A 12,606-nucleotide genomic window follows, 5' to 3' on the forward strand; every position below is an offset into this window, starting at 1 on the left:
CCGCCCCCGCACCTCCAAGCGTCAGGCCACGCCCCGCGTCTACAGGCGTCAGGCCCCGGCCCTGCGTCGCTAGGCGTTGAGGCCCCGCCCCCGCGTTTACAGGCGTCAGGCCCCGCCCCTGCGTCGCTAGGCGTTGAGGCCCGCCCCCGCGTCTCCAAAGGTGAGGATACGCCCTCGCGCCTCTAGGCGTTAGGCCCCGCCCCGCGTCTCCAGTCGTCAGGCCCCGCCCCGCGTCTCCAGGCGTCACGTCCCGCCCCGCCTCTCCTGGCGTCAGGCCCCGCCCCTGCGTTTCCGGCCCCGCCCCCGACGTCGCCCGCGTCCGGCCTCTGCGGCGGCCCGGGCCGTTGGCGCGGCTTGGGCGGTTGTCTTGGAGAAGCAAGATGGCGGCGACGGCGGCCGCGGTGGTGGCGGAGGAGGACACGGAGCTGCGGGACCTGCTGGTGCAGACGCTGGAGAACAGCGGCGTCCTGAACCGCATCAAGGTGCGGCGGCGCGGGGCCGCCCAGACGAGCACCTGCCGCGGCCCGGGCGGGGCGGCGGCGCGAGCCCTCGGGACGCGGGCTCCCTCCCGACAGCTGCCTCCAAGTAACTTTTGTTTCCTTTTTAAAAGGCTGAACTCCGAGCAGCTGTGTTTTTAGCGCTAGAAGAGCAAGAAAAAGTAGAGGTATGAAATCCCCAGGCTTTAATGTGCCCTGTCCTCTGATGCTTCACTCTGGGGAAGAAACCTCGTAGGCGCGACTTGAAGGAATGGCTTGCCAAAGAGTTAAAACTAGGATTACTCGGAATCTTTAATACGCTAATAAGCACTGCGAATCCCTTCAAGGTAGGGAGGGGATATAGTGTATCACTGTTCCCAACGTCGTCTGACCACTTAAGTATTGTAGTCTTGCTTGTCAAAACCCAATCACACCTTTGTATTTAAGTGGGTAATGACAGCTTTTCCCCTTGACTCTAAGACCCACTGAATATCAGGAATAAATGTCCTGTAACTTGTAACAAGAAACACTTCATGATCGAGTCTCAGCTCTTCCTCTGTGACTCTTCAGTCTCCCATCCTCCCGCTGTGTGTGTGTGTGTGTGTGTGTGTGTGTGTGTGTGTGTGTGTGTGGTGTACTGGGGATGGAACCCAGGGGCATTTTACCCCTGAGCTACGCCCCCGGCCCTATTTTATTCTTTTACTTTTGAAAGAGGGTCTCATTCCTTGTGGAGGGCCTCACTAAGTAGCTGAGGGTAGCTGTGAACCTGCGACCCTCCTGTCTCAGCCTCCCAAGTAGGGGATTACAAGCATGGGCCCCCACACCCTGCTCTCCCACTTCTTTAGACCTCTTGCCCTGCGTTTGAATTTCATCAAGCCCTTCAGTTCCTCTTGCCTTACCTGTCTAGGCATCAATCTTTTATTGGTTCCTTTTTGTCCCGGACTAGTGTGGACTCCATGGTCCATGTCTCAGAAACCGTAACTACCTTGCTTTCCAGTTGTGCTTGTTCTGGAAGAAAAAAGTCCCTGCTGAGGAAATGGCATAGGCTTGTGATGTTACAGATTGGTAACCATCAAACTCAGGGTCCCGAGGTGTCCAGCACCTCTGCCTTCTTAGCAGCTCCTCCTGCTTCTCTTTAGTCTTCTGCCTCATCTGTTTCTTCTTTTTGGAAAGATGGTCTTTCTCTTCACAGGGAAGCCAGCAAGTCCTTTTTGTTCTCCTGCCGCCCCCAGTCTGTCGCTCGTCTCAGGAAAGGCTCACCTGGCCTGTCTTCCCTCCTTTCTGGTTGGTAGAAGAGCTCTGCCTTAGCCAAGTACAGTGGCTTTCTCTGAGTCTTGCTGTCCATGCACTTTCATCTCCTTAGTTGTTGTGTCTGATCTGTCCCCTTACATTGAATCTTGTTGGGCATAAAATGTGTTTCTGTGGGAACTTGTTTTCCTTTATTCATGTTATGTTATCTTGTACTCTTTTTCTTCACCATCACGTTTGAAAGATGTGTATGTCTCATACATTTCTTATGTACTAGGAATTTTTAATTCATTAGCATCTTAAGTCCTCCACTACTACACTTAACACATTTTTCTTGCTACAGCCAAGAAGATTCACTTGATTTGGAGTAGCCTTGAGTTCTTACCTGTCTTGGTTGATCACTGTGGCACTTGGCAGACTTCATTTCTTCTTCCTATTTGAAAAGCTCCCTTGGCCTTTGAGACCTTTTTCTGTTCTGTTTTTCTCTTTTCCTTTTGCTGACATCTTGATTTCTGTAGCATGACCGTTTCCCAGCTGTTGGAGTCCATCCCATAGTCTTCATCCTGCCTTCTTCCCCTGAGCACCACCAATACCTTTACCCTGCATCTTCAGTGCACCTTCAAACCTGTCAGTTAGACTGCCTAACAGCCTGACTGTACTGGGAAAGTCAGGCAAGAAGTGTGAGCGTTTTCTGGGCTTTGCATTTTGCAGGCTGTGCCTGGCGGGGCTCATCTACAGCAGTTGTGGAGGTGCTCAGCAGCCTGCTTCACCTGTGCTTAGCTATTTCTCTTCCAGAGTGCTTAATTCCGTTCCTCCTTTCTCTTTTTCTCTCCTTTTATTGGTGCATTGTAGTCTTTAGTGTCACATCATAATGTTCACAGTGATGGGGACACACGTGCACACAGCACTTGGTGGGCTTTCCCCTGGCTCCCTCCCTTCAACCCTTCCCTGTCCATGATATTGAGCTTGGCATGGGTAGTCTCACGTGTACAAAATGCTAATGGAAGTGTTTTCATTGTTAATCCTCCCAACCCTCCCCTAGACCACCGCCCTCGCTGCACTGAGGTTTTCCCCTTGTCTGAAGTCCCTCTTGCGTCCCAGTTACTCCTTAGCCTCCATCTATGACAGAAAACATACGACCCTTTACTTTCTGTGATTGGCTAATCTCACTTAACATAATGTTCTCCATGTCCACCCATTTTCCTGCAAATGACATAATTTTGTTCTTTTTTATTGCTGAGTAGAATTCCATCACGTGCATATCCAATAATTTTGTGCTCCGTTCATCTGTTGATGGACACTTAGGGTTGCTTTCACAATTTGGCGGTTGTCAGTTGTGCTGCATAAACGTGATATGCATGTTTTACTATAATCTGATCAGTCCCCTCGGAAAGATACCCAGGAGTGATACAGCTGGATCATATGGTGGATCCATATCTAGTTTTCTGAGAAATCTTCATGCCGATCTCCATAGCGGCTGCACTAATTTGCAGTCTCACCAACAGTGTAGACGAGTTCCTATTTCCCCACATCCTCACCAGCATTTATTGTTGTTTAACTTGCTGATGCCTGCCATTCTAATTAGGTTAGATGGAATCTCAATGTAGTTCTGATTTGCATCTCTGATTGCTAAGGAGTTGAACAATTTTTCATATTTATTGGCTATTTGTGTTTTTTCTTTTATGAAGTATCTACTTAGTTTAATTGCCCATTTCTTGATTGGGTTGTTTGTCTGTAGACTTTTGATGGTTTTCTTCTGCTGCACAAAAACTTTAATGCCATCCCATTTTTCTTTTAATTTCTTGAGCTTTGTGGGTCTTATAGAGGAAGTTTCTACCAGTACCTCTATGTTGGCATATCCTATGCCCTCTAGTAATTTCAGAGTCTCTGGTTTAATTTTCATGTTTTAATTCATCTTGAGTTGACTCTTGTGCAGGGTGAGAGGTTGGGGTTTTATTCTCTTTTTTTTTTTACAAATGGATAACCACTTTTCCAAACCCATTTGTCGAAAAGGCTGTCCTTTCTTCAAAGTGTGTTTTTGGCATCTTTGCTGAGAATCTTTTAGCTGTTAATGTGTAGAGAATCTGTTCCATTGACCTGTGTGCCTATTTTTGCACCGACACCATGCTGTTTTTATTACTATAGCTCTGTAGTATAGTTTGAAGTCAGGTGTCATGATGCCTCCTGCGTGATTTTTTTTTTTTTTTTTTGTGGGTCTGGGGATGGAACCCAGGGGCATTCGACCTCCGAGCTACACTCCCTGCCCTATTTTTTATTTTGAAACCGGGTCTCACTGAGTTGCAGAGGCCTCACTAAGGAGCTGAGGCTGTCTGCCAACGGCGATCCTCCGGTCTCAGCCTCCCGAGTGCTGGGATCACAAGTGCGCACCGCGCCCGGCCCCTGCATGATTCTTCTTGCTGAGAATTGCTTTGGCTCCTCTGGTTCTTTTGTTTTTTCATATGAAACTTAGAACTGATATTTTTCTAGCTCTGAGGAATGATATTGGTATTTTGATAGGAATTGCATTGAATCTAGATCAGTTTTGGTAGAATGGCCATTTTGATGATATTTATTCTGCCTATCCAAGAGAATGGAAGATATTTCCATCTTCTAAGATCTTCCATTTCTTTCTTTTGTGTTTTATAACTTTCATTGTAGAAGCCTTTTACCTCCTTGGTTATTTTGATTCCTAGGTATTTAATTGTTTTTGAGGTTATTGTGAATGGAATTGTTTCTGGATTTTTCAGTGGGTTCATGGTTGGTATATAGAAAGGCAACTGATTTTTTAAATTTATTTTGTATCCTGATACTTTGTTAAATTTGCTAGCCAGCCCTAGAAGTCTTTCTGTTGAGTTTTTTGGGTCTTCTAAGTATAGAATCATGTCACCTGCAAATAGAGATGATTTCAGTTCATCTTTTTTTATTTGTATTCCTTTGTTTCTTTGTAACTCTTGTCTTATCATTCAGGCTAGAGTCTTGAGGACTATATTGAAAAGGAGTGATGAAAGTGGACATCTTTGTCTTGTTTCTGATTTTAAAGGGAGTTCTTGCAGTTGCTCCCCATTCAATATGATGTTAGCTTTGGGTTATTGTATATTGCCTCTATGATATTGAGGTTAAGTTCCTTGTGTTCTAATTTTTTTTGCATTATTTTTAACACGGATGGGTGTTGGATTTTGTTAAATGCTTTTCAGCATCTTTTGAAATGATCATGTGATTTTTGTTCCTAATTCTGTTTATGTGGTGAATCACATATATTGATATGCATACATCAAACCAACCTTGCATCCTTGGAGTAAAACCAACTTGGTCATGGTGCAAAGTTTCCTTGATATCATTTTGAATGTGTATTGCTAGTACTTTGTTTAGAATTTTTGCTTCTGTGTTCATTAAGCATATTGGTCTTTAATTTCTTGAGGTATTTTTATTTGGTTTTGGTATTAAAGTGATACTGTCCTCCCAGAAGGAGTTTGGAAGAATCCTGTCTCTTTCTGTTTCACTGAATAATTTGTGAAGTATTGGTTTTAGATCCTTTTAGAATTTAGCTGAGAATCTGTCTGGACCAGGACTGATTTTTGATGGAAGGATTTTTTTATTGTTTCTATTTCTTTGTTTGCTATTGGTTGGTTTAGGTTTTCTGTATCCTTTTTGTTCAGTTTAGGTAGGTTGTGTGTGTGTGTAGAAATATGTCAATTTCTTCTGTTTTCCTATTTATTGGAGTATAAATTTTCAACATAGTTTCTGTTGACCTTCTGGATTTCCCCATTATCTGTGTGTCTGTAGTGAGATCTTTTTCATCTCTATTTTCTTGCTCTCTCTCTCTCTCTCTCTCTCTCTCTCCTAGCTATACTCCCAACCCATTTTTTTATTCTTTATTTTGAAACAGGGTCTCACTAAGTTGTGGAGGGCCTCGTTAAGTAGCTGAGGCTGGCCACGAACCTGTGATTCTCCTGTCTCAGCCTCCCAGGTACTGGGATTAAAAGTGTGTGCCACCACACCTGGCTCTTCTTTTTTCATTTTGCTTTATTTATTTTTTTTTGTGTGTGTGGTGCTGGGGATTGAACCCAGGGGCATTCTGCCTTCGAGCTACACTCTCAGCCCATTTTTTTATTCTTTATCTTGAAACAGGGTCTCACTAAGTTATGGATGGCCTTACTAAGTAGCTGAGGCTGGCCATGAACCTTGTTTTGTTTTGTCTTGCTTTTTGTTGTTCTCTATTTCATTGATTTCTGTTCTGATTTTAATTATTTCCTGACTTCTACTAGCATTGGGATTAGTCTGTTGCTATTTTCGATGGCCCTAAGGCCATCGAAACCCTAAGGTTTCTCATCAGGTTATTTGGTGACTTCCTATTTTTGTTATGTGGGCATTCATGTGCTACAAATTTTCCTCTTAAAACTGCCTTCAAAGTGTCCCATAGATTTGGTATGTTGTGTCTATTTTCACTTAATTCTAGGAACTTCTTTATTTCTTCCCTTATTTCTTCTATGATCCTGTCCTTATTCAAGAGTGTATCATTTATTCTTTATGTATTTTTGTAATTCCTTTGGGTCTTCCTATTGTTGATTTCTACTTTCATTTCATTATGATCTGAAAAGATGTAAGAAATTATATTACATTAAAAAAAATTTGCTGGTACTTTGGGGCCCAGTATGTGATCTATTTTGGAGAAGGTTTTATGAACAGCTGAGAATGTATTCACTGTTGTTGGTTGAAATATCGAGAATGTATTCACTGTTGTTGGTTGAAATATCTGTATATGTCTCTTCTATCCATTTGCTTTGTAATGTTCTTAGGTGTGTAGAGTCCTGACTGATATTTTGTCTGGAAGATCGATCGAGTAGTGTGAGAGGTGTGTCAGTGTTTCCCATATCATTGTATTGGGTTCTGAGACCTTATGTCCTAGAGAGTTGTTTTATAAAGTGGCACGCCCACGTTTGGGCATAAATGTTTTCCATCATATGTCTTCTTGTTGGCTTTCCTTTTATCAGCAGGAGATGGCCCACTTTTCTCCTCTGATATGAGCATTGTTATCCCTGCTTCCTTTTGTCTCTGTATGGAATACCTCTTCTCATCCTTTCACCTTTAGCCTATGAATATCTTTGCTAGTAAGGTGAGTCCATTGCTGTTCCCTCTTTTGCTGATACCTTTTGCCATCTCCCTCAAGTCTTTTCGTTGTTCCTAGATCTGCTATTTTGCATACACACCTGACCATATCCCTCCATTTTCTTTGAGTATATCATTTTGTTCAGTATCTTAAAGTTTCCTGGACTAGTTTACTGGGTACCTTTATGAGCTTTCCCATCCCTGACCCTTAACATTTCCTTGTGTCTCTTTTTTATCATCTCCTCTAGCATCTTGAACTTTTTATTTTTTTGGCAGTACTCGAGATTGAACCCAGGAACATTATACCTCTGAGCTATACCCCCAACCTTTTTTATTCATTTAATTTTTGTTTTGAAATAGGGTCTCACTATGTTGCTGAAGCTGTCCTCGAACCTCTGATCCTTCTGTCTTAGCCTCCCAAGAACTGGGATTGCAGGTGTGTACCACCACGTATGGCTCTGGACAGTTTAAGAAGCATATGAATGGGGTAGTAGAACATGTTCCTTTTTGGGGGGTCTGGCTTTTAGTCAGCATAATGCTCTTGAATCCATTCACATTGTAATGTGTATTTTTCATTTCATTCTTGAGTTCAGGATTAATACAGCATTTCCTTAATCTATTGAGTGGATATATGACAATTTAGCCATTTAAATGTTGATGTGCATTCTGGATTGTTTTAAATTTTTTCTTATTATAAAAGAGGCTTGTCTAGACATGCATGTATAAGTCTTTGCTTGGATCTATAATTTTTCTTGAGAAAATATATAGAGGTGAAGTGCTCTCCCTAGTGACTGCCCTTTTGCTTTCCCATTAGCACTGTGAGAGGCTGCTGTTCACCAGCAGTAACCCTGCTGCAGGGGGCGCCAGGTGCTGCCCACTTGGGCCTCAGTCTCAGCAGGCACAGCCTTCATGTGCAAGAAGGATTGTTGTCTATGTTTATATTCCTGTGTATTAAATATTCCATATTCAGATCTTAATTACAAAGATAAGTTGGCCTATGGCTACATAAAATCACCTTACATACCACTGATGAACTGGGAGTTACATGTGCATATGCTATCAATTGTGGATACCTAAAATGATAAAAGTTAAACTTAATATACTTGAAATAATAATTTATATAAGTAAATTTAATCTATCACGGAGTGTTTGAAGATATCTGGCTTCAAACGCTGTTTAATAAGTGGTTTATTAAACAATAAAGGTGAAGTCCTCATATGGTTGTATTGACTTGGAGAAGTTATTGAAAGCACAAAGCAAGTTCTCTAGTAATCAGCAGCTGTGGGGATTTCATAAGGCCAGAATTTTATGAATCACAGTGTTTACTAATATCTTTGCCCCAACTTTAACTTCAGTATACATTTTATAGTTATTTATAGTATAAGCTTAAGACACTTAAGATGTTTTTTTCTTTAACAGAACAAAACTCCTTTAGTAAACGAGAGTCTGAAAAAATTTTTAAATACAAAAGATGGTAAGATATTCCTTTTTCTTGTTTTTTTTTTAAATTTTAAGTTTTTTGGTATTGGTGATTGAACCTTGGGACTTTCTACCCCTGAGTTACACCCCTAGCCCTATTTATTTTTTATTCTGAAACGGTCTCACTAAGTTGCAGAGGGACTCAGTTGTTGAGGCTGACTGCAAACCTGCCATCCTCCTGTCTCAGCCTCCCTAGTACTAGAATTACAGGTATAAGCCACTTCACCTGGGTTCTTCTTTGTTTGAGCTTCTCTAAATTTCCAAATAATGTCACCATTTGTGATAAATCAGGAATTTCAACTTTTTAAAATTCTGATTCTTTCATATCCTCATTTTAAAATATTTTACTGTATAATAGTCATTGCTCTTGTTAAATGTTTTTGGCCATGGGAAGTTGGGTATGCCAGTTTTACTATAAAAAGTGAAACATTGTCATCTTTATGAAAATTTATATTGTTTTAGAGTTCAAACTGATGATCCTAGAGGAATAAAATGGGGGAGATTGGGGCTTTCATTACTTAATTGTATTATTTGAAGAGAAGAAATTTATAATTTAAACATTTATAGACCTTTTCTATTGTTAATTAAGAGAGCCTTAATTAATGCTAATGCAGCTTTTAAAGTTCTTCAAGACTCTTCCTCGGTCCTTGCAGGTCGTCTAGTGGCGAGTCTTGTCGCAGAATTCCTCCAGTTTTTTAACCTTGACTTCACTCTGGCTGTTTTTCATCCTGAAACAAGCACAGTAAGAATAATAATTTTTACATCTTTGGAAACTTACATCTGTGTGACCTTTGATATAAGTGGCTTAATATAATCTAAAAGTTAATGAAGTTTGGCCTTATAGTTACCTACCTATAGGTTTTTATTTTTATTTTCTGTAATTGATATCCATTTTTCTTAAAAGCCCTTGAGCTGTCAGCGAATAGGCACCTGTGTGGCTGCTCAGGGCATTGGGGCTTGCTAATGGAGGAGTGTTGTTATAGAGTTGTTATCCTTTAGCTGCTAATGGAGGAGTGTTAGTTAATTCTCTCATGTTATCCGTTAGCTGCTAATGGAACTTTTGGAGCTTTGGGAGTTCTGGAAAATGGGTAAAAAAAAGTTTAACGGACATTTTATTCACTAGAAAGACCTCTAAACTCCTACGCTATCTTCTGCTCTCTGGACGTACTTTGCTGTGTTTTGACTATCTGCATCTTGTCTCTTCTTTTCTAGCTTCAGGGTCTGGAAGGTCGAGAGAATTTAGCCCGTGACTTAGGCATCATTGAAGCAGAGGGCACTGTGGGTGGACCCTTACTATTAGAAGTGATTAGACGCTGTCAGCAGAAAGAGAAGGGGCCCGCAAGTGGAGAAGTAAGTATGCTTCTGTTGCCTTCTCTGCTTCTCTATAAGCCTGTCTCGTTTTTCCATGCAGAGGAGTGCAGGGCTCACTTTAAGAGAAGATGTTCCTTAGAATCAATGACATGCACTGAGATTGTGTGCGTGTGTGTGTGTGTGTGTGTGTGTGTGTGTGTGTGTGTGTGTGTGTTTACTGGGAATTGAATCCAAGGTTTCATTTCTGAGTTACACCCCCAGCCCTATTATATTTCTTATTTTGGAACAGTAAGTTTGCTGAGGGCCTCCTTAAGTTGCTGAGGCTAGCCTCGAACTTGTGATCCTCCTGTCTCAGCAAGGCCTGTTCCGCCACACTGTCTTTTAAATGTATATTTTAATAAAAATTCAGATATGCTGATGCGGCCACTGTCATGCCCCTATTTTGGTTATTGGTGCTCACGAGTGCTGGGGTCAGGAGCTGAACTGTCTGGAACAAATCGTAGTTGTCGCTGGCCAGCTGTTGGCCTGGCATGCCTTCGTCTCTCTATTGCATCTTTATAAAGGAGGTCCCGTGGGACGCGCCGGTGGGTGCGTGAGGCTCATGTGCGTGAGGAATGCACAGGAGGTGCTATGAATGGTGCTTGGCACAGGAAGCATTGAAGTAACTTTGATTTTGTTATTTTAGTTTACCATAAAAGAAATGATGTATAATTTTTGGTTAGTAATTTTTTGAACTTAAAGTTTTTTTAAACTAAACTTTAAACTGAGATGTCATCGGGCATGCTGACACACACCCGTACCCTGAGTACTTGGGAGGATTGCAGGTCTGATGCCTGCCACGGCAACTTAGACCCTGTTTGGAAATACAGATCAGAAAGGACTGCCGAGAAGCTTGACGGTGGAATGCCCTCGGGTTCAATCCCCAGCACAGAAAACAAAAACTAAAGACCTGAGCACTTGGTTTTGCTGTTTCCAAACATTTTCAGACTTGAACTTGTTGATAGCAGTCCGCTCCTACTTGTAGCACTTCTTTCCAGAAGTCTTGCTCGTAGGATTAAGGGGTTGGCTCAGAGTCACACATCAGCTTTACATGGAGATACGCTGTTTTATAGACAGACATGCCTGTGACTGTTAGATATGTGATTGTGTGTGCCTTTAGTCATAGAGATTTATAGTTAAGAATGGAGAAGGCTCTGGGCTGCCTATTTATTCCATTTTGGGAATCTCGGAGTATATTTTTTATTGGAATCCTTAAAAATCAGTAAAGCTTGCCTGAGTACTAAATGTATTTAAGACATGACAAATAGATTCTGTGGGTAATATAAAGTATAAAAAAATTCTTTGAAGAGTTCATATCTATTCAAGTTAAAGATGTTTACATTTAGAAATTAAAGACATGATTATTTGCAAACATTTATGAATATTGTTTTGTTAAAAAGCCATGTCTGCGGGGTATGGTGGCTCATGCTTGTAATCTCAGTACTTGAGGGCCTGAAACAGGAAGATCACGGGTTCACAGTGAGCCTTAGCTACTTAGGCCCTATGCAACGTAGCAAGACCCTGTTTTAAAAATAAAGAATAGCCGGTCGTAGTAGCGCACACTTGTAATCCCCACGCTTGGGAGGCGGAGACAGGAGGATCGCGCAGGTTCGAAGCCAGCCGCGCTGGCTTAAGAGACCCTGTTTCCAAAAATAAAATATAAAATAGGTCTGGGAGTGTAGCCTGGAGGTAGAAGGGCTTCCAGGAACCCCAGTACCACCACAAATAAATAAATAAATAATAAAATTAAGGCTGGGGTGTAGCTTGGAGGTAATGCCCCTGAGTTCAGTCCCCAGTACCAAAAAATGCAGTGGTCTCGTGCTAAACTTGGTCTTACTGTGAGGAGGAGGTTGCAGGAGCCTTGGGAAGGCTGTCCCGGGTCGACCAGTTCACCGCTGGAGTAGGAAAGCCTGCCTCAGCCCGGGCTGGAAGGAGGCTGCTGCAGCGTCCCAGCTTGTGCTTTGCCACTGTGGTTTACGCCTTGTAACTTTATCCATTCATTCATCAGCTACTTGACAGGTTTTGTTGTCAGGTATGTGACGGACATTGTGTTAGGAACTAGGGCTTGAAAGGACCGAGCCCCAGGAGCTGCCCCTCGTGTGTGGACATCCATGCAGCATTCTGTGGAGGTTCTCACTGAGTTGCAAAGGGCCTCACTAAGTAGCTGAGGCTGGCCGCAAACAGTGATCCTCCTGTCTTAGCCTCCCAAATGCCAGGATTACAAGCATGCGCCATCACGCCCAGCTTATCCTCAGCTCTTTTTATTGTTACTTTGAGACAAGATCTCACTAAGTTGTTGAAGTTGGCTTCAAGCTTGTGCTCCTCCTGCCTCAGCCTCCTGAGTAGTGGGGATTACAGGTGGACGTGGGAGCACTCATCTGGAAGACTAACTGGTGCAGGCTGGAGCTGATTAGGCAGAAGGGAAGCCTAGACGAAAGAGGTGGAGATGCACAGAAGATCGCCTGCAGAGGAGAGCCAACAAGACCTTAAAGCAGGACTCTGGGAAGGCCGGAGTCTTAGACGGCGTGCAGGGAACAAGAGCTCGCAGGGAGAGCGCCTACCTAGAAGAAAGCACTGCCACCGCCATCGCAGGTAGGGAGGCCGAGACAGGAGGATCGCGGCTCGTGGCCAGCCTCAGCTACTTAGTGAGGCCTTCTGCAACTCAGTGAGACCCTGTTTAAAGAAAGAATAAAAAATAGGGCTGGGGGTGTAGCTTGGAGGTATAATGCCCCTGGGTTCCATCCCCAGTACTGCAAAGATAGGTAGGTAGGTAAGGTAGGTAAATAAATAAGAGTTAGAGAAACAAAGCCAAGGAAGGTAGAAACAGATCTTTGAGACTCACAGGATGATATTAGTCTGGAGAAAAAGGAGGAAGTCAATATTAGAAACAGACTGGGAGCCGGGCTTGGCGCAAGCTTGTAATCCCAGCATTCGGGAGGCTGAGAAA

The 12,606-nt window shown here is 42.8% G+C and overlaps 1 protein-coding gene across 2 annotated transcripts in view; it reads left to right on the top strand.

The window, feature by feature from the left end:
• Positions 1-380: 380 nt before the first annotated feature.
• Positions 381-12,606, top strand: part of CEP43 (centrosomal protein 43) — a gene marked incomplete at both ends in the record, with an annotated part of 33,246 nt that continues 21,020 nt past the window's right edge. For both annotated transcript variants that reach the window (XM_080700475.1, XM_080700476.1), the window contains 5 exons: positions 381-482; positions 611-664; positions 8,250-8,304; positions 8,963-9,051; positions 9,522-9,659. In XM_080700475.1, coding sequence (XP_080556601.1) covers positions 381-482; positions 611-664; positions 8,250-8,304; positions 8,963-9,051; positions 9,522-9,659 — 438 coding nt within the window. The remainder of the gene's footprint in view (positions 483-610; positions 665-8,249; positions 8,305-8,962; positions 9,052-9,521; positions 9,660-12,606) is intronic.

Source organism: Muscardinus avellanarius (assembly GCF_963383645.1).
Source record: "Muscardinus avellanarius genome assembly, chromosome: 8".
NCBI classification, from domain to species: Eukaryota; Metazoa; Chordata; class Mammalia; order Rodentia; family Gliridae; genus Muscardinus; species Muscardinus avellanarius.